The sequence below is a fragment of the Fusarium fujikuroi genome, chromosome FFUJ_chr05 (genome assembly GCF_900079805.1).
Source record: "Fusarium fujikuroi IMI 58289 draft genome, chromosome FFUJ_chr05".
Classification (NCBI taxonomy): Eukaryota; Fungi; Ascomycota; class Sordariomycetes; order Hypocreales; family Nectriaceae; genus Fusarium; species Fusarium fujikuroi.
Window position 1 is genome coordinate 3,082,599 of NC_036626.1, and position 20,476 is coordinate 3,103,074.

General features: G+C 49.5%; 9 protein-coding genes; 4 read left to right on the forward strand and 5 right to left on the reverse strand.

Moving 5' to 3' along the window:
• Nucleotides 1-217: 217 nt before the first annotated feature.
• On the reverse strand, nucleotides 218-1,364 carry FFUJ_07698 (uncharacterized protein; the record flags this gene model as incomplete). XM_023577979.1 has 2 exons in its annotated part: nucleotides 218-1,027; nucleotides 1,074-1,364. 2 exons carry the CDS (start codon nucleotides 1,362-1,364, stop codon nucleotides 218-220), a joined length of 1,101 nt encoding a protein of 366 aa, XP_023430955.1.
• Nucleotides 1,365-2,317: 953 nt separating this feature from the next.
• Nucleotides 2,318-4,543, forward strand: FFUJ_07699 (uncharacterized protein; the record flags this gene model as incomplete). Its single annotated transcript, XM_023577980.1, has 1 exon — nucleotides 2,318-4,543. The coding sequence occupies one exon, from the start codon at nucleotides 2,318-2,320 to the stop codon at nucleotides 4,541-4,543; it is 2,226 nt and encodes a 741-aa protein (XP_023430956.1).
• Nucleotides 4,544-6,689: 2,146 nt separating this feature from the next.
• On the forward strand, nucleotides 6,690-7,910 carry FFUJ_07700 (uncharacterized protein; the record flags this gene model as incomplete). The annotated part of the gene is made up of 1 exon (XM_023577981.1): nucleotides 6,690-7,910. One exon carries the CDS (start codon nucleotides 6,690-6,692, stop codon nucleotides 7,908-7,910), a length of 1,221 nt encoding a protein of 406 aa, XP_023430957.1.
• A 255-nt stretch (nucleotides 7,911-8,165) lies between these two features.
• FFUJ_07701 (uncharacterized protein) lies at nucleotides 8,166-8,742 on the reverse strand (the record flags this gene model as incomplete). XM_023577982.1 has 2 exons in its annotated part: nucleotides 8,166-8,219; nucleotides 8,269-8,742. 2 exons carry the CDS (start codon nucleotides 8,740-8,742, stop codon nucleotides 8,166-8,168), a joined length of 528 nt encoding a protein of 175 aa, XP_023430958.1.
• Nucleotides 8,743-9,120: 378 nt separating this feature from the next.
• FFUJ_07702 (related to non-snRNP spliceosome component (pre-mRNA splicing protein PRP19)) lies at nucleotides 9,121-10,762 on the forward strand (the record flags this gene model as incomplete). XM_023577984.1 has 5 exons in its annotated part: nucleotides 9,121-9,133; nucleotides 9,188-9,232; nucleotides 9,286-9,724; nucleotides 9,774-10,234; nucleotides 10,287-10,762. The coding sequence occupies 5 exons, from the start codon at nucleotides 9,121-9,123 to the stop codon at nucleotides 10,760-10,762; spliced, it is 1,434 nt and encodes a 477-aa protein (XP_023431453.1).
• An 896-nt stretch (nucleotides 10,763-11,658) lies between these two features.
• On the forward strand, nucleotides 11,659-12,762 carry FFUJ_07703 (uncharacterized protein; the record flags this gene model as incomplete). XM_023577985.1 has 2 exons in its annotated part: nucleotides 11,659-12,531; nucleotides 12,583-12,762. 2 exons carry the CDS (start codon nucleotides 11,659-11,661, stop codon nucleotides 12,760-12,762), a joined length of 1,053 nt encoding a protein of 350 aa, XP_023430959.1.
• A 471-nt stretch (nucleotides 12,763-13,233) lies between these two features.
• Nucleotides 13,234-15,039, reverse strand: FFUJ_07704 (uncharacterized protein; the record flags this gene model as incomplete). Its single annotated transcript, XM_023577986.1, has 1 exon — nucleotides 13,234-15,039. One exon carries the CDS (start codon nucleotides 15,037-15,039, stop codon nucleotides 13,234-13,236), a length of 1,806 nt encoding a protein of 601 aa, XP_023430960.1.
• A 280-nt stretch (nucleotides 15,040-15,319) lies between these two features.
• Nucleotides 15,320-16,354, reverse strand: FFUJ_07705 (related to 2,5-diketo-D-gluconic acid reductase; the record flags this gene model as incomplete). XM_023577987.1 has 4 exons in its annotated part: nucleotides 15,320-16,057; nucleotides 16,108-16,165; nucleotides 16,219-16,229; nucleotides 16,280-16,354. The coding sequence occupies 4 exons, from the start codon at nucleotides 16,352-16,354 to the stop codon at nucleotides 15,320-15,322; spliced, it is 882 nt and encodes a 293-aa protein (XP_023431454.1).
• Nucleotides 16,355-16,900: 546 nt separating this feature from the next.
• On the reverse strand, nucleotides 16,901-18,376 carry FFUJ_07706 (related to DOM34-functions in protein translation to promote G1 progression and differentiation; the record flags this gene model as incomplete). XM_023577988.1 has 2 exons in its annotated part: nucleotides 16,901-18,022; nucleotides 18,293-18,376. The coding sequence occupies 2 exons, from the start codon at nucleotides 18,374-18,376 to the stop codon at nucleotides 16,901-16,903; spliced, it is 1,206 nt and encodes a 401-aa protein (XP_023430961.1).
• Between the last annotated feature and the right edge of the window lie 2,100 nt (nucleotides 18,377-20,476).

A 20,476-nucleotide genomic window follows, 5' to 3' on the forward strand; every position in this document is an offset into this window, starting at 1 on the left:
CGACGGCGAGCTTCTCGTCCCGACCACAGGTGAACGTCCGGGGATCGAGGGTCAGACCCAAATGATCACTCGTTTCGCGCTATGCCGGGGTTCCCAACAATTGAACAATCTGGGCCTTCTCAAGGTAGTTTTTGTTACCGTCTATGGTGTTTCCATGACAAAATCTTGATATCGCTAATAATGTTTGCCTCCAGCCACGTCTCGTCAATCGCACATCCTACAGCTTTGTCTCTCTACCAGGTTTGGCCGTCATAGGCAGTATGATGCCATCCTGGTAGCCAGTCGCAACATGCTTGCCTTTAGGACTCCATATCAGGCTTTCCATTGCGCCTCGACCAGCACTGAATCTTGGCCAAGAGACTTCTTGCATCCACCATCCGTCCCCTTCCATCACAGCCTCGTCAGCGTTGACATGGACGTAGAACGAATAGCTCAGGCTTGCCGCGATGCCCAGGTCGTGGCCGTAGCCTAGATGGTTGCCTAGCATGAAAAGACTGTTGCGGTCTGCCTCGAATGCATGACACAAGATGTGTGCGTTCGTGTCTTGATTCGGAAGAGGTTTAAGTAATCGGTAGTAGATCAGTTCTCTCCGGTCTGGTATAGCCCTGCTTTTGTTAAAGTCTGACATGTCAACTTTGTACATGTCGAGAATAGGGAATGCTCCGTGGCCTTCATTTGGGAACTTTGCTTTTAGAGCATCGACGTCGGCCTGTGGACATGGATTCCACTGATCAGGTTTGCGTGATGAGAGTATGTCTTTGAATCTCTCCTGTGGCGGAATCCCTTGGACCTCATCGGAGCTGGAAACGGGGCGTTTGAAAGTGACGATACTGGTTAGACAAGGACTTCCAAGAGGTGCTTCGGAGTCCGAGTCGGGAAACGGGCCCGATAGGTTGCTTGATGATTGTGTTGGCTGACGAGCGTGAACTAGCCGCGTGGAAAAGGAACGGCTTGAATGGACTTCGGATACATCTAGGATGAAAGGGCGATCCGAGAGTCCGGGGTTGGTGAACACGGCGTGGATGGACTGAAGAGAATAAGTCTGTGTTCATCCATAAACAAATCTAACTTACATGGATCCCTCGTCTGTTCTCGTCTACATTGCCATGGTCTTCTTCTTCGACTACACGGGTCGCTGCAAGAGCTGATAGAGCATATACGACAGCGCCATAAGCTCCCCTTGTGATCTTTGGCGGAGGAATACCAACAGCATCCCAGGGGAGTTCTTGTCCGGGTGTCCAAGCTGGCTGCCGACTCATGAATCTTTGGATTGCTTGTTGTGTTGACGATGTATCATCCGGAAGTCTGGCTAGCTCCAAGGCTTCTTGGAATGAGAGGCGCTTCCATTCTTTCGGCGTGGTCATTGAGCTTGGAATTTCGGAGCATGTAACTTCAAGGTAGTGTCTCAAAAGATTAAGCGAGCGACATCAGGTAATGAGAACGTCTGCAGGTAATCAAATATCTTTTCTTAAGCTGTTGGAGTTTTTTGCTTTGCGCAGTATTGTACTTGTCGTTGAGGAAGTGTTAGAAGCCGGGTGTTGATGCTGAAGTACACCCGGCCCCACACCAGCTGATGATACCGAGGTCCGCCGATTGTCCTCTGGTCGCCGAAAGTTCATTTTAATAACACCAAAGGTGTATAAGAGCGACAATTAGCACACGTGAAAGGCAGTGAAATTTATAGAGAATTATATGGCCCAATGCGGTTGAAATTACACGAAATAAATTCTTACTTCAGTGTATCGGGATACTGAAGTTAGCACATGAGGAGTGCCTGGTCAGTGGCATTGAAGCTCTAGACAAGTTGCATTGCCAGCAATAATTCACTCCCAAGCAAATAAAGAACATAGTCCGATCATTGGACAGGAATCCCAAATGCAAATCGTAATTCACAGTACATATTGCTTGCTGATGATTGCTGAAATGCAGGATGATGCCAGTTGAATGCCTTTGTCACTAGCCGATGCATTCCCTCACAAGCCCCTCTCATCATGGACAGCTCCAAATTCTAAAGAAAGGCATCATGATTGCGAAGTAAACTTCACCATCCAATCACTGAGCTTCGTACAGCTGCAACCCCCTAAGATTCACAAGGGTTGTGGTTGCTTCAAGGTGTTACAGCTGTACCTGCAAGCCTAGCCTGCCTAGGACCTGAAGCTCCGGCAGAGTCATGACGTCGTCACTTTTAATCACTGGCCTGGGTGCTTGCTATAAAAATGATCAAGCAAGAATCTCTTCTTTAACAAGTCATCCCAACCACAAAAAAGGCACGACTTTCTAGATTATCGTCAGGCTATTTTTGCCTGCAGCTTTCAAAATGCTGTCGTGCTTTGGCATTGGTAAAAATCGCGAGGACGCAGAGCGCGAACCTCTGCTGCCGCGTTACAATGACGACACCGGCCTACAGACGCGACTCCATGAGAAGCTCCATACATATCAAATGCTACGCGCCATCTCTAAAGGATATATGCCAACAAACGAACAGCTTATAATCCATTTGAGAACTCTTCTATCAGCGCAGATTTTGAACCCTGAGCGACAAGAGCTCAGCCCGTCTGGACGAGCCCTGGTCAGAAGCATCAAGCTATGGATCAAACAGTTCATCGAGGTGTTGCAACACAAGAACAGTAAGGACCAGATTCAGGACTTCATCTGGTATCTCACCAAAGCTCGCTTGGATGTCGACGTCGCACATATTGAGCAGCGAGCTGCCAGGGCAAAGGTCCGAGCCGATGCTGTTGCAACCTACAAGAGCTTGCAGACTGTTGGATCGCTTCTCTTGACTAACTCCGATTTCCGCATCTTCCTCTCCGACCTTGGCACTGTTGGAAGAGAGGTGCTTCGAGATACTGCCTTCACCTTGTCCGATGTCTCTAAACAAGCTGGCGAGGCCATTCAGCCGTCCAAGGAGGAGGAAGAAGCCCTTAAACATGCAAATGGCAATGGCAAATCGCCTGCTCCACCTTCCGACGAAGATCTTAAGAATGAAGTTGTAGATGTTGGTGAGACTGTCAAAGATGGTGCGCTTGAAGTGGCCGACGGGGCGGTACAGAGTATCAAGGAGCATGTGAAGGGCGACGAAGGTGATGCTCTGGTGAAGCGCCTCAAGCAAACTGTGATGAACCTCCGGAAGCGAACAGACTACAAGGAATCGGTTTCCACAATCTCGCTGCTCATCCAACGTTACCTTCTTGCCTACTCCCACGCAGCCGCTGCAACCGTTGAAGCAGTCGAGGAGGACACCCAGCCCAACCCAGAGGCCGACAAAGCAGTCCACAATTTCTGGTTGTTCATCACTTCTCTCGGCAAGCGCGAGCATTGGGACGAGGTCAAGAAATCTTTCGAAGCTGTTGTCGATGATGGAAAAACTGACCCCAACTTTGATGAGCTTGTGCGACAAATTGGCAACCTGGTGCAGTATATGCTGAGCGACCCTGACTTCTTTGACAACATCGAGGAAAGATTCCAGGAGTTGCGCAAGAAGTCCAATGATCTGACTGCCAAATCATCAATTCGAGATGATCTGGACGCCCTGCTTTCGAGTCTGTATGCTGCTTTCCGCTCAATCTTGGATGACCAGGATATCAAGAAGCTCATCCACACGACTGAAAGGATTGCTCTCCTCTTGTCACCAGCTGGCGAGTACGCTAATAGCGACCTGGTTACTGACACTATCAACATCTTTGTCCCTCTCCTCATCCAGGCTATTCAGTACATCCCCATTCCACGTGTTGAAGTATCGGCACCTGCCATCGATCTTCTGCTAGAGAATCTCGTCCTTGAGCCCGGTCGCACCATCAATGCAAGCTCCTTCCTGCCCTTTCAGCTTAACATCTCAACCTATAACGATGTTCAAGTGAGAAAGGCACTCCATGGGACGCAATCTACCATGAAATCAATGATGAAAGTGACTGTGTCTGGCCTCTCTATTGCAGCAGACGATCTGGGTTACTGGTTCCGTCTACACTCTGGTCTTTTCCGTATGGTTGATGAAGGTATCGCAGGATTCCATCTTGATAAGCGCGGCGTGGATATCACTCTTGACCTTGAAATTGGAAAGGATCGACTGGAACAGATTGTCTCCTTACGCGATGTCAAGGTCCGGATCCATCACCTTAATTACACGCTGAGCAAGTCCAAGTTTGCTTGCCTCGCTTGGATCCTGAAGCCATTGGTGCGGCCCATTGTGCGCAAAGCTCTCGAGGTCAAGATTGCAGCTTCAATTGCTGAAGGTCTTCATTTCCTGAACCGTGAAATGCTTTATGCACGGGAGCGACTCCGTGCCACACGAATTGCTGATCCAAAGGACCTCTGGACGTTCATTCGAGCAGTTGCTGCACGTCTCGTTCCAGCGCCCGATCCAGACATTGACGCCCGCGTTGGCGTCAAAGCAGGGTCAGGCGTGTTCCAAGGGCGGTATGCACCTGGTAGTCTGGTCAAGCTGTGGGAGGACGAAGGCAGGGATGCTGAGCAGAAGCTCTTTGAGTATGAGCAGGGAGGATGGAAGAATGATATCTTTGACGTTAGCACAAGCCGAGTTTAAGGTTGATTTGTGGTGCATCATGTATATTAGTTACGGTACGCTCATTAGCTAGCTGGTTTCGCGAGGCATGTTGGAATTGCTGGAGTTTGTTTTCTTAGGGTGGTTAGGTAACAAGGCTACAGGCAAAAGGGTACATGTTGGGATGGCGCATGATGAATCAAATTTTTCATGATGACTGAAGCATCTAGAAAGTCCATGACAAAATGTATCGAAGGCATTGGACAGCTGTAATGCCGTTGTATCCGCTTCAGGAATGTCGTAACGCTCAGCACCCAGACGTCGAATCGGGTGTGAGGTTTGGGCATGGTAGCATCTCAGAAGAAGTTCTCCGCTTAGAATGGCCAAAATACATCCCAATGATACCACAGTACATGAATACACATATGTACGCGTGTGCACTTGGTACCAGGGGATGTGATCTCTCATGTTTCTCAATCTTAACCCCAGAAACAGCGGCCGCCTCCGGCCAAGCCCTAAAGGCAATCCCCAGAGTCGAGTGTCCAGTAGAAGAAGAGCACGGTGCAGGACTGCAGGTATACCAATGGAGTGGTTTCAGTTAAAAGAGGAGGTGGCAGTTCTAGAGCATTGACGGTAATGAGCCATGTCATACTGCTACTGTAGCTCTGTGTGAGCTGGCTTGTGGCTGGGATACCTCTAGTGGGATAGTTTTGTCACGAGGTTGGAGGAGAGTTGACAGTCACGAGACGTTTGCTTGAAGCATAGTATTTACCTGTAAGTACCAGTATAAGCTGAGTAGAAGGCCTCCACTGCCTGATTATTTTGAGCAGGTCAATAGCATAATATGATCTGACCAGGATACAAACTCTGTCCTCCGCCGCATTGATGCTTCTTCACCTTCACTTCTCAATGAGAATCCATTCAGTTTGACCAAAACCTCTCGGGTTTCCTCCCCTGTGATCCCTGCTGATTGATTTTCCATCCCCCCCTTTCTGCCCGACCATCTGGTCTCAGCCAACGAAAAAGCAAGCTCATCTTGTTGATCCCTGTATCCTAGAACGCTTGATTCAACCGCCTGACCAGCGCCCCCGGCCTATGGGAGATGCTGTGCGACCATGCCTTTTGCCCCGGGTGGCTTACCCCGGACTTGTTTCTCGGGTTTCTTTGCCTGGGTATGTTACCTCGAGGGACGGACTACAGTATGTATAGGACATACTGTCGTTCGACTACTAAGTTTTCCAGCTGTGACTTCTGAGAGGCCAACGTCACAAAACTCTGTCTCTGGCCTCGGTCTACGAATAGGATAGACAGGCATGCTGATGTATTAGGATACCCCCTGTAAACCCCAGGTCATGGCTGTTGGGCCTTGGCCAGAAAAAGCAATCCGACTGTCACAGTCAGCATCTCAACTCGCTTGCTCGTGTCGGCCCCGGATTTCCCATCGAATTGGTTCGGCGTGATCCTTGCTCCTATTGCTTGCACTTGCAGGAGACTAGCTGCTGTAGCTTGGTCCTGGTCTGTCTGTCTTGGTGCTCCTTGTCCAAGACGACCTTTCCCCTCTTCAGTCTCTGAATCTCTCCATCATCAGTTGCCAGTCGCTGTCGTCCTAACTCTTTTATTGCTCTTATCAATACCTCGTCCTGTTTATCTATCTATCTCTTTATCTCTCTCCCTATCCGACTTCTACCCTGAGTCGGATATACCATTTATTGTTGCTCCCTTTATTCCGATCCCGCCTAACTTTGGGCCTCAGCTCAGTTCCCCACTTCGCTTGTCGACAATCACGCCAGTTATCCACCAGCATTGAACGTCTGCACTCTTAAGTAGACAACTCTTGACGCCCTGAGAGGCTTGGGAGAGGCATATTCGGTGCATGGAACTGTCCTGATTCGACTCTGCTGCAACGCTGAGGTCAAGAGAATTGCGTCAATTTGTTTCACGTCGTAGCCGGAGACATTTCAAATACCGAGCTCTTCACGCGCCACCAGATACAACTTGTGATTACATCTCCAAGTCGAATCATTCTCAGCTGAAACTCTTCGGCACTGAAAGGCCAGATCTCTCTTCCTCGGCTTTTCTAATACCTGGCCAGAACATCCTCTCTCATCTTGTTTCACACTGGTTAAAGCGGATGGATCGGACCAGGCAGCTCTGACAGCACCCCTCAGACGAAGCGCAAGCTGTCGTAATGGAGGTAGAGGCTAATGGACAGAGCTCAATCAATCTGCTTGAGCCCTGGCGCTGCCATTCTGCAGGCGGCTGCCATGACGACCTCGCCATTTCTCCACTGGATCTCGCTTCCGATGACTTGACTCAAGTCCCAAGATGTTCCGGCTCAGACCCTTTGTTCGAGGCATTGATGGGAGATTCCAAATATCGTACTGTTCGGAAAGCAGAAAGTACTGAAGGTCATCGGAAGCCGAATGCAAAAGAAACATTGATCCCGAGGTCCCGGCCCGAAGTCCCGGGATTTTCTTTTCCATCAACAGAGGATGTAAAAACCAAATTCAGCCCTTTGGACATACGACCTGAAGCAGCGTCAACGGGACCCCGCGGTATCAAGAGAAAGCGGTGCAAGTCTGATGTCGATGGCTTCAACACCGCTGACCTGTGTGTCAAGAAACGTCGACTCCGTGCCGAACTTATCACGAGTCGTCTTTCTCAGCCTTATTCTCAACCTGCCACTCACATCCTTAACCGAGAAGGTCAAGAGGCTGGTGACAAGCGGTTCTTGAAGATGGCTACTTCAGTTGATATGACCCGAAGGATTGCACATCTTCATGCAACTTCGTTTCTCCGCTTCTCGACCATGAATTGTCTGAGAAAGCGACTGAGCCTCGGTCAGACTACAGGTAATAAGAAATATGAGCAGGAAATCGCGACTATCACGTCGAAAGCTGCTGGCAAGACGAATTGGCGACCTCCGATGCTACAGGATTCCTCGGCGGGCAAATCTCTGAGGATCTCACCAACTGGCACGGGAATCATTGGACCTTCAGGCATGATGGTATCGTCGGCAAGACCCCAGCCAAGCTACCCACCTCAAAAGGCATTTCAACATCCAAAACCCCCATCATGCCGGCTATCGAGTCCTGTGGCCCTGCCTCTACCTGTCGGTGATGTAGCTGCAACGAAGAGGCGTACATCACCTCGACTCTTCCCCATTCGATCGCCAGAGCTACGGCCTACAGCACCGTTACCTCCGCTGGACGATCTCGAAGAGGATAGTTTTGCATACATGCATCCTGCAGATGACGACTGGGACGATGTGGGCGATGATCAAGACAGTGTATATTCTGACTTCAGCGTATTATTCGGGCAGAGCGATGACGGCAACAATGGCGAAGAAGACAGATCGTACGAAGAGTATTTGGATGAACTCGACGGCATCTGCTGGATGTCAAGATAGTTAGGCAAATATATAGGCGTCTCTGGGCATCTCGAGGAGCATTTAAGGGAATTATGTAAAGTATACTTCTAGCATTGGGTGGCAATATGTTCTTATTCATGTTCAATACGGCGACATTGAAGCATTATCCGGCCGCAAGGACTGGAACAAAAATAGGCTATACTGGCTTGTATTATTATTCGGCCAGATGGGGAGGCTTAGATACACCACAGCTCAAGCAACGGGTAACAGATTGTTATTGATAAGTGATTATGTTCATGACTTTACGCCAAGCTTGGAGGCTCTGTCGTTTGCAATATCGCACATTGCCTAAACAACGACTTAACATCAGAAACATCAAACCGCAAGTTGTACATACCTGTAACGCTTCATCAACCTCTTTCGAAAAGTCGCCTCTGGAAATTCTAGCCTTCATGTTCTCCATGATCTCAGGTCTTCCCCGTCCGTTCACAAAAACGACATATCGCAATCCGGGGAACTTTTGCTCATACTCCATGTTCAGCTTTGCCAATTCTTCGCCTTGGCCTTGAAGGTTGGCCTGCTCTGCAGCTGACTGTGCTGAGTCAACTTTCTTGGCCCCTAAACGGGGATGTGATCCGAGAATTGAGAGAAGAGTCTCATCTGGGTTGGCTGACGAGTTCGAGGAGGCGAGTGAGGCGAGGCGAGTCCTGCAGGCCTCGATTAACTCCGAGTATGATGTATACTCTGCACCTCGCACAATGGGGAGGAGAGTGGAATGGATTGAGGGACTGGGCTCGAATAGCAGATCCAAAGTCTTGATCTGCTCGGCTTCATCTGCTGCACGAAGATCTTGAGGTTGAGGTAGGGCCATGATGAATGTTGATGTTGGTGATACTTGTCACAGAACGTATTCAATCTATACTCGACATTCATCAACACCGCAGAAAATAGGTAATTAGATATTTCACTCAATAGCTGTTATCGACAAGCAGTCACATCAATTATCGGATTACGGAGACATGCGAACTCGCTATTACCGGTGCTCCCCGCGTTGAGACATGCATCAACTTGATGCACGATAAGATACAGTCCGCCTTATCTTATCATCCCGTGATCCAAAGCTCTGGTCAGTGCACGGGCAAAATCTCGACTAGGCAATTGTCGTCGCAACAGAGCTTCGAGACGTTGATTTGCGCTATACCTAACGACAAGCAATTGAAAGCTCCACGAGCTCAAATTTGTAGTCGCCATGCTTTGTGGAAGTAAGTTCTTCAGTTTTGTCATCGATAAGTAACGGTGCGCTGACCTCTTGACAGTTTCTGGAGAGGCTCCTCAAGAGCCCGTCGTTTCTAAGAAGTCTGGTATGTATTATCAACATCATCAACGCGCAGCTTTCACGGCTAACCCAGCAAAGGTGTTGTTTACGAGAAGCGCCTTATCGATCAATACATCAACGAACATGGCACCGAGCCCGATTCTGGCGAGGCCCTGACCGCCGATGACCTCCTCCCTATCCATTCGTCGCGTATTGTCCGACCGCGTCCTCCTACCCTCACATCGATTCCCGCCCTCCTCGCTACTTTCCAGAACGAATGGGACGCGCTGGCTTTAGAGACATATAACCTCAAGGAGCAACTTGCGCGCACTAGAGAGGAGCTTGCCACAGCGTTGTACCAGCACGACGCTGCTGTCCGAGTTATTGCACGGCTCACGAGGGAGCGAGATGAGGCCAGAGATGCTCTGAGCAAGGTCACTGTGACGGGTGGTGCGGTCGATGGTGATTCTATGCAGGTCGACAGCGTGGAGAAGTTACCAGAGGAACTCGTTGCCAAGGTGGACGAGACCCATCAGACGTATGTGGTTATCCTACAACTACACGAGCAAAGACTAACCAGCATATAGACTATCAAAGGGTCGCAAGAAGCGCCCTGTCCCTGAGGGTTGGGCTACCGGCGAAGAGATTTCAGCTTTCGAGAGCGCGACCACACACTCCCTACCTGTTCCTGAGGCTACCGCCCTTACTGTTGGAGGAACCAATGCCGCGGCAGTTGGAGGCTTGAAGGGACAAGCAGTTGTCTACTCTACCACCGAGGATAAGGTCGAACAGTCCCTCTCAGTGGGTGAGCCTGTTACAGACGCTGTTTGGGCTGAGGCTGGTGTCGCTTTTGCGACTGGCCAAGGCAGCATCAAGGTCTTCCAGGAGGGTAACCAGGTTGCATCACTGAGTGAACATGCTGGTGCTGCTACGGCATTGAGCCTGCACCCCGGCGGCGAAATTCTGGCCTCTGTTGGTACGGATAAGAGCATCGTGTTCTACGACTTGGTCGCACAGAAACGTGTTGCCCGCGCTTACACCGATGCTGGTAAGTTTCTTTTGGTACACCTAAAGATGATTCGATGCTAACGTGTTCCCAGCTCTTACATCTTGTGCCTTCCACCCTGATGGTCACCTCTTTGCCGCCGGTACCACATCAGGCGAAATCAAGCTCTTCATGACCAACACTCTTGAGCAGGCAGCTTCTTTCAGCCTGGGCGCCCCTATCCAGGCTCTTAGCTTCTCCGAAAACGGCTACTGGTTCGCAGCTACAGCCAAGGGCCAGACCATGGTCACTATCTTTGATCTGCGTAAAGAGGGAGACGCAGCCGTGGCCAAGGTTCTTGAGACTGGCGGGCCGGTCCAGTCCCTGGCGTGGGACTACAGTGGCCAGTTCCTCGCCACTGGCGGTGCGGCTGGAGTCACAGTGCAACAGTTCACAAAGTCCAGCAAGAAGTGGACCGAGCCTTTGAAGAGTTCTACACCCTCCGTTGCTGTTCGGTGGGGAGAGTCTGCAAAGCAGCTCGTAACAGTCAATGGCGAGGGTGTGGTCAGCGTACTTGCATCAACGGAATAGACTGGGGTTTAGAAGGGATTTCGTTGATAATTTGTATTATACGCCCGAATAAAGGGTCAAAGCAAAGCACAGAGGTTGGTGTTTGAAAATTGATAATTATGGTTCTGGTTTTTGAGTATTGAAATTGGAGGCAAAACTTGGCAATATTGTAAGTGACAAAAAAGTGCCAGGTAAACTTAACATTGCCTTTTTAACTTTTTGGGTTAAGTGGTTGTTTTGGGGGCCTTTGCCAAATATAAGAAGTCCTCTTGCACCCGGAGGCTGGTGTATTGTTTACCTGTTGATACTCCAAAACAACAACAAAACAATCATCACGAAAACCCATCATGGGCTTCAATACAACAAGGTACCTATTGACAGTGGAGCCAGGCGATAGTAACCCCTTGTAGTGAAGCCTTGAAGCCTATTCTTAGTGGCCACTTAGCGGGGTAAACAGTGTTCGCCAGTGCAGGGTCTCTATGCGCTAGAGTCCTGTCGTCACATGGGGAGCAGCTTTGCATCGATCGTCACAGTAGCGACATTCAATTTCAACTTCCTTTCATACAACTAACTTTGATGCTTACCAACAACCTTCGCCTCCCCCACGACACCCCCCAACGAACCGATACGATACGATACAGACGCTTACGACTCCTCTGAGCATAATTCTATGTCTCATCATCTAATTCAGTCTTGCTGCCATAGCGCATTTGCTTAGCTTTCTCTACCTGCCAATCGCCACACTTTTCATCTGCTTCGCCCTGAGCGGCCATCCACTGTATAAGTGTTCACTGCCTCGGGGGATGTTCAAGAGGCTTTGTGCCGTGAATACGATAAGAGAGAACACACTATATCTCCAATTATAACCGCCTAGACCTCGATACCTCGCAGTCCAAGTCTTACAACACCTACACAACATGGCTGAAAACAGTGATCCTCTCGAGATGTTTGAGGCGGGAGGGCATGAAGATATCGACCCCTTTTTCGAAAATGCTTACAGACCACGGCCAAATGCTGGAGATCACCTATTTCTTCCACATCCCCACACACCCGCTGCGTATCATAACACCCGCCACGCTCGCCGCTCACACGCTGCTCGAAATCCAGTAATAGAGCAACAACCGCAAGAAGCTACCCCTGTGATCGACCTCACGGAAGAGCCTGATTCTCCTGTACAATCCCGAGCTATTCTCGACATCCTCCAGCCCGCGAGACCACCTGCAAGGAACCCGCGTCGAACGAACTCCCAGCGCATATCACCGCCTCAGTTAGCACGCACCGATGGTACTTTCGTGGGACGTGCAGAAAATGTTATTGACTTAACTGCGGACTCACCTGAGGAAGACCGGTCACACTTCAGAGGGAGACGCGAGGTACCGAGGCCAGACGAACTGATTGAGCTGGAAATAATAAGCCAGCGACCAGCTCTGGGGTCTCTACCAAACTTTGCTGCCTTTGGCCCCTTCAGGAGATTGGCTGGTATCTTTGGGGCAGCAGACATAGCCTTCAACCCACCAAATCTAGACATTTCACGCAACGCATTCGCACGACAACCGACCCCGAAGCCACAAATGTCTCCACCGCCCCCAACGCGAGAAGGGTTCACTCGCAATACCTGCACCGACCCGGAGAAGGAGTCTGAAAGCGTGGTTATATGCCCAGCCTGTAATGAGGAGCTGGCTTATGACCCAAGCGGCACAGTGACTCAGAGTTCTGTGGGCCAGCAGAAGGGGAAGAGAAAGCGAGCACCAGGAGAACACCACTTCTGGGCCGTCAAGAAGTGCGGACATGTAAGTTTCACATTGGAAATTTGGATTGCTACAAGAAACTTACATACACAGGTCTACTGTGCCGATTGTTATGAGAACAGGAAGCCTACGAAGGCGAACCGTGATGGCGTAGGCTTCCGATCCCCTGATGGGCGACCTGTGTTCGCGGCTTCGAATGACCTCCGATGCGCGGTGGACGGTTGTGATAGCAAGGTATCGCAAAAGTCAGAGTGGGTTGGAATCTTCCTTTGATTTGCTGGCATGGGACGAACTTCACTCGTGGTCGGCCCTGGGAGCTGGTGGCAACGAAGTCATGAATGACGATAGGGATACTGCGAGCATAGCATTGGCGTTAAGGATTGTACCTTATCAGACACTTTTCCCCCTGAAGTCTGCAGGGCTTGTTTTTTCTTACGGTACAGCGTTCATATATGTGATTTCATGGTGAGGATCAGGGGTTGAAAGTAGGGATAGCTTGGTCCGAGAGCGTCACTAATCCTTAGACCAAGGTAATCTTCTCAAATAAAACAGGATAATATTCTAAACGCCGTCGCTATGTCATGAGAAAAATATGCATAATTTGTCACCCAGCACCCATACAAAAGGGTAGTACGAGGCCCTTAACTCCGAGCCATTGTGCGGTCCCACGCCAAGTTTTAGTTCCCCCCAGTGTTGTGCAATTCGGCCATTTCGGTAGTCGTCATCCAATGTACATGTTTATCGTTATATCATGAGGTCTAGGTCCAAATCGTCAACCCATTCGCCGCCATATGACTCTTGCGAAGCACTAAGTGCAAAAGGCTGTTGTGGCGGCTTCTGGTTCTCTTTGCTTTCTTGCGGTAGTGGTGATAGGTGTTGTTTCGGAGTCTCTACTCGTTTTGATGGAATCCGAGGATTCATAATGTTAGGGTTGTTGGATAGTCTAGATGAGGGTTTCTTAGGAGGTTGTTTAGATAGTTGAGGCTCAGTCCGCTTTGTGGAAATCGTCGTACTGGTGTGTGGTGTTTTCTGCAGTGTTGGTGGTGCCTTAAATGGAGGTTTTCGTGGTTGGTTGCATTGAGCTGCATGTGGAGGGGGGTTGGGAAACACTGGTGATTTTCTCGTAGGTTCACGCGGTTTGCAAATTCTGCGAGACTCTGCTTGAGCTTGCTCTATCATACCAGCCTGCATGCGAGCTCGTTCGCGTTGCTGGATCTTCTCAAGCGCAGCTGTACGACGACTTCTCTGAATAGCTAGACACATTCTTTCGTGTGAGCCAGAAGACGTGAAGAAGCGTCTTGGTGGTGGAGGTGGCGAGTCCGAGGCAGGTTCAAGTGCTGGTAAGAGGGGCTGGTCTGAGGATTTCTCTAGTCCTTCATCGAAAGACTCCTCTTCCTCTTCTTCTGCAATAGGGGTCAAGTGTAAAGGAACGGATGGCATTATTCCCTCGTCCAGCTCTTCCTCAAGTTCTCTAACTTGTTGAGATGATGAAGGGAAGAAATCATCTAGGTTAAAGAGAATCGCTTGCGTGCTCATGGGTGGTTCTTGGTGTGATGGGCTTGGGGATCGTGGTTCCAGATTCCGTTGTGGAAGAGGCGGTTTGGCAAAGGAGACTGGACCGGCAGGTCGCTTTAAGCCCAAATCTTCTGCAATGCGATTTGGGACGTCGTTCCTAGTGACTTCCAGTGGTTGTTTCGTCGTGGCATGTGCTTCTTCTGGTATTTTGTTGCAGATCTTTTGGACTCCGTGGTTCATGTTGGATTTTGGATTGCTCATAGCTGCTTCAATATCCTCAAGAATTCCCAGGGCCAGGTCTTCCTCAAAATCCGCATCTAATTCGTCCTCCAATCCTTCTAGCTCTATTTCGGGTATTGGTGGGTTTTCTAGTGCGGTCTCCGATGCAATAAGAGCTGCTGTTTGTTCTGTAGGTTCTGCGATTATCTCCTCCTTGCCCCCGGGTGATTGAGGCATTGGTGATTCCCGCGACGGTTTTGGTACGTCCTCGGCAATCGTTTCCATAGCAGCATCGGAAATTTCCTCATCGTCTTCCTGTATGTCATCAAGCTTCTGCGCCTTGGTCGCCGGTTGTTGTGGTTGTTCTTCGCTTGTCATTGCTTCATTTGTGTCTGTACTACTCTCATTCGCCGTCAGATTGTCGTCTTTAATGTCGTTGCCATGGGCATCTCTCTTCTTTGAAGTACCATTCCCTCTCACAAACCATGAAATCGTTTCTTGACTGGGTCGAACATTCACCAAAGGCAATCCTTTCTTTCGTTTCGCTTCTTTCTCTGCCAGCTCTTTCTCTTTCTTCTTGTCCCTGGCAACTTTTGCCTTGGCAGCTGCCTTCTCCCGTTCGAATTCCTTTCTGATTCTTTCCTGCTCAGCCCTCTCCTGTCTCCTGGATTCTTCCCTTGTGAGTTTAGGGCCCTTATTGGCTGCTTTGTAGGCGTTCCGGACTTGTTTTGAGGTCATGGGCCGTAGGGGCGGTTTGTCGGGAGAATCCGCACGACCCGGGAATTTCGGGATGACCGTGAACTTTCGCTGGCCCATGTTGAACTTGAAGACGACATTTGGCCAGCTTGCACGACAGGCGGATGTTGTGTGATGAGGTTGGTTGTTATGATTGAGTTGGGAATGACATGGAACGCGTGGGGGAGGGGAATGACACGAGGTGGAAACGAGATCACGTGGGCCCATTAACAATAACAGTATGACAAACATCAATACTCGCAAGACAGCGAGACCCGTTGAATTATGGATAATGGACATCTCAGACTCTTGAAATGTAGTGATTCTATCGGCGTCCCTTCTATGTTATTTCTCGTGATATCTATTTTTCAAGAGGTTCACGAGTAGGGTCCCAGGCACAAGGGCTATACTCATCAGTTGCCAAATCTTTCACTTCCTCCTCCGTCAACTCAAAGTCGAACAATTGAGCATTCTCCAGAATCCTTGAGGGTGTTACGCTCTTCACCAGAGGAATATAACCCCTCTGCAAGCTCCACCGAAGAAGAACCTGTGCTGGACTCTTGCCATACTTGTCCGCAAGGGCCTTGACCTTGGGGTCATCAAATCGCTCACCACGCACAATGGGGCAGTAAGCCTCAACTGCAATGTTTCGGTCCTGGCACCACTTAACGATGTCAGGGCGTGTGAGCCACGGGTGCACCTCCCACTGCCCGACCGAGATGACGCCTCCCTTTCCCGGTCCAAGCTCGGCATCAAGCTCTTTAATGTATGCCTCTAGTTCCTCTAGATGATGAACGCCATAGTTGGAAACACCGAGTGATCGCACCTTGCCAGCTTCGACGCACTCAGCAAGAGCTCTCCAAGCACCCTTTCGGGCATCAGGTCCACCATACGGGGCATGAATGAGAACAAGGTCAATATAATCGAGCTTCGTCTCATCGAGAGCAATGTCTACCTGCTTGTGTGCATTCTCGTAGTTCAAGGGAAACTGTTTGGTGAAGATCTTGGTAGTGAAGAAGAGCTCTGAGCGAGGCACGCCAGACGCTAGGAGTCCAGCTGCGCTAGGGCCCTGGTTGTAGTACCCTGAAGCAGAGTCGATCTGAGTGCGTTAGCTGTGCATTGAACGCCAGAGCCTTTGAATAAACTCACATGGCGGTAGCCTATCTCGATAGCCTTCTTGCAGAGGTCGGGGGCTTGTTCAGCGGGACTGAATGACGTGGTTAGAGTACATAATGCCTCCGGAACATGACGTGGACTTACACCTTGTAGACCTAGGCAGTTACATTAGCAGGGTGTGAAACGAAGGATTGAAGGATCTTACTCCATAGCCAAGAAGAGGGATCTGGTAGCCTGAATTGAGCTTCCTTGTAGAGTCGAGAGCGAGTTTAGAGGCCATTCTGAAATTCATGAACACTTTCTGTATGATGTTGAGTTGAATTTGTGGATGAGGGGTAGGGGCGAGGATGATGAATCATTTAAATACTAAGTTTCAGGTTCTACAGGGCCAACACTTTGTCAACAACGAAATTGTTTGGATGTATATATATATATTCGGAGCTCGGAGTTACGACATGATTTTGTGCTCTCGCGTTTATAGATCAGATAAGCGCGAGGATGATCGTCGTGGCGTTGATTTGACATTCACAGTTGGGTGAAAATGCGGGGATAATTACGTGCCCTTGTTGTCGATCTTGTTTACTTATCGCCGAGAAAACCGACGACCTCAAGATCTGAGGCTTCCTTGGGAGATACGCAATGAAGTAAAACATGTTAGAGGTCAACTATGCACGTTATCAGGTGAAGATTGGAGATGTACAGTTACGGCATACTGAGTGACTTCATCTGAGCGGGTTTCACGCAACGGTACATGGTAACACCACAACAGCATAAGGGAGTAGAGCCTCATGAATTCGTATCTCATTTCTTTTATATACTCGCTCGACTAGATGACACTATTTTCAATGGTAGACTCTCCAGTTGCCTCATTATCTTTCTCAGCATCGTCTTCATCAAGGTCCAGCATTGGGTAGTTGAGTATGGCAGCGATATCGCCCAACATAGTCAATCGCTGACCACTCTCATGATCACTGCTGAGAACCCTCGCCTCACCACCATCACTCCGTACCTTGTCAACTAGAGCGACGTACTTTTTGCGAAGGGCAAGGTCTTCACTTCGGAACAGAGAATTGTTGACCAGAAGAACACCACCACCTGGTCCCACGGCTCCCTCTTTGACAGCCTTCTCGACAGCTGAAGTACCATACCATGCACGCCCATCGTCCAGCTTTAGCATCTCGAAAAATTGATCAACATACTGTGTTTCGCGGGCGAACTTCATATCCTTCATCTTGGCCAAGACTTCAGGGCTCTTAAGGATCTCGTTGAGACTGTGGACGTGGCCAGAATTGGAGTGAACCACCGTAGCCTGCTTCGCCACGGCTGTAAGCACCTTGTCTGCTTTGTCCCGTCCTTGGTTGGCGATATACTGCTTGAAGTCTCCAGCCACAAAGCCTGGGCTGGCCAGTAACAGCGGCCGTGACTCTGTGAAGTCCATAGTTCGTAAAAGAGTCGACAATGTCTTCTCAAAGAAGCGGCGCATACCTGCATCTTGGTCTGATGCAAGATCGCGTTTCTTGGGAATCACGCTCTCAACACGGACTTTGAGAACGGTTCGGAACGGTGTGATGAGACAGATGTTGGCAAGCCCTTCTTGCATGACAACGGCTGCTACGGCACCATCCTTGTCATCCGATAATGCCTCTTGAAGAGTGGCTCTTGCGACAGAGTCCCATCCATCTAGCTTGACGATACTAAACGGGCGGTTCACCTCGAGATCGAGGGTGTGATGAGAGCCTAAGGGGGCAAGATTGTTCTCTATAACGACGGATCCAGAGACGCGGAGTGATGAGATGATAGGATCAAAGGTGGTGGATTTGACTTTGATGGTCAGATTAGTGTGATGACGCTCAGATTTCGAGCTCCCAGTGTCTGTAGTAACAGTTACTTTACGGATTGTGTGAGCATGGACGATATCTCCAGATAGGATCAGGTTGTATGCATGCCACTATCAACATTGTTAGCGTGCTGTCTCATAAGAACAAGCGGTGACATCGGTGGGATTCGGAACAGATAACGGCTTGAAGTGCGAGACATGTGGTATAAGGTGAATGCTGGACAGCAGCAGAGACCGCGGAGGGTGTGACAACGATGGAGGGGGAGGGGTAACAATAGGAATAGAGGCAGGGTCTAAAAGGGTCGATAAAGGGAAAACGGTATGGCAGACCAGGGGTATAAACTTAGAAGAGACCAAGCAACAGGAACAGGGGCTACTGACCATATCTTCGGGATCTTCGGGCAGGAGGGAAACGGCCTCCTCCGCGTAGGCATTGAGGGCCTTATTGCGTGCTACTAACTTCATCTTTGGCTAGGTGTGCGAGCTGTGGCTGATGAAAGCTGAAGTGTGAAGCGTGAACAAGTCAAGCTGGAGGCTGGATTTCAGAGCCTCGGACCTCGGTGGGTTTGTGACAACGACAGAAACAAGAGTTGGCCCGTGTCTGACAAAGACCCAGATAATTACTGGGCAACTTGGTGGTCTCACCAGAGAACTCGCCGATGACAAACGGATGTTGGATGATGATATTGATAGTGATACCCAATAGATTGTTGGCCCAAGGTGGGTGGTGCAATGCGGCTAAGACCAGTAAGGCTGGGCTGGGCTAGGCTAGGCTGGCAGGCTGACCAAGACGAGAAAAAGCCAAGACGGGCAGATTTTGAGGCTCAACGGCTGTTGGACAGTGGAGGCTAACTCTTCCTGAGGGAGTGACTATCAAAATCGTGAATGTGAAGTGCCAAGTGGATAGATGGACCACGGTAGTTCGGCGATACGGCAGTTGGACGGCTCAGAATAGATCTCTCGGTGCCGCTGTCAGGTACAGACAAGGATGAGGTGATGATGTTGACGTCGGAGTCGGTGGTGGAGAGAAGCCGGGCCCGACGGGGTTTTGATGTTGTCCGTGGACCTGCGAGTGACCACTCTTTGAAAGTATCAGGCCAAGTTCTGAAAGTCAGAAGCAACGGGATTGGAGTTTGGATGCCCACAAGTGGATAATTAGACGACGATTCGAGTGACGTGACTCCACAAGCTCAAAGTTCTCGAACACAAGATTTGTTTCTGGTGCATGGATGCGGAGTCTTAAAAGCTCCGCGGATTGCGGAGGATGAGATGAACGGAGTTCAGCACAACCCCGATTGTTTGAAGCTATCACAGTGACAGAGCGCTAAACTGACTTTTCTTATGCGCTTTTTTTTTATCCCTTTCGTCTGGCGGAGTTTGGGTGAGGGGATTTACAGATGGAACGGAAATGGATTGGATTGTTCGCTGTACGCCGAACGCCATAGAGACCCATGACAGGCCTTGGCGATCTTGGCGAGCGAGACATCGAAAAAAAACTCTGGAAGAACGGCACCAGGTGATCCACGGAACTGCATTGCATTCTTGGCGATATGCAAAGTGCTGCACTTCGCATCGTGTGACAGCCAGACAGACAGTCTGTGGTCGTCTAAGCAAGCATCCATTGGATCCATGTGGCTGAGGGAATAAAGACATCAAGGCAAAACGTTGCCGATAATAAAGCGTATTCTGATGTTTAGTGAGTGATTGGATATATATCAAATTATCAGTTCGTAAGCTCTAATTATTAGGTAGCATCTTCAAATCTTGTCAGCATTTAACTCTGAAAACGTCAAAGTTAGTTCTTTGCCTGAACAATGCGTCATCATGATACAGCCGATCAAAAACGCTATCTATTTGACAGAACAACACAGACTTACATACACACTTGATGTTACTTGTTGATACCTGCTGATCTGACGTCGTGCATCTCGATAGTGCAAGGCACCGAGTTTCCTCTCCAAAAACCAAAACCATGCCTGGTTAAGAAGCTGCTAATCCCGGCCCGTCTCGAAAGCCAACGACGTAAGCCCAGCATGTGAAATGCAAGGGTGAGTCTGCGTCGTTTAGCTGCTGGTTCTCGCATACTTGTCTCACTTGGGATGCATTCGATGTAACTCTCTCATCATTTTTTTAATCCCCTCGTTCATGGGCCAGACCCGACGTTATATGTGCAGATGTTCGAATGTGGTTGTGTTAGTGCAGTCCCTGGAGGCTTGGCTCCAAAAGCAGCGCGTCCCGAATACGCGGAAGCAACTAAAACGAGTATTGAATACAGAGCACGAGACATTTAGACTTGTCGATGAGCTTCTAATTATGGTTGAGATATATCAGCATGCTCGTATACTCGTTTACTCGTATACTTAACTTGATACGATACCTTCTGAAAAATGACATGATGGTAATTGCTGTATTTTCGCTTTTGCGGTCAAGATTTCATCGTCTTATTCTCTCATTCACATGTACCTACCGTACAGAGTACATGCGGTGAGTAGTACTGGGCCGTGGGTTCGCATTTGAGGTGGCTGTGGCACAGACAATCTGGAGAACAGCCAGCCCGTTGAGATG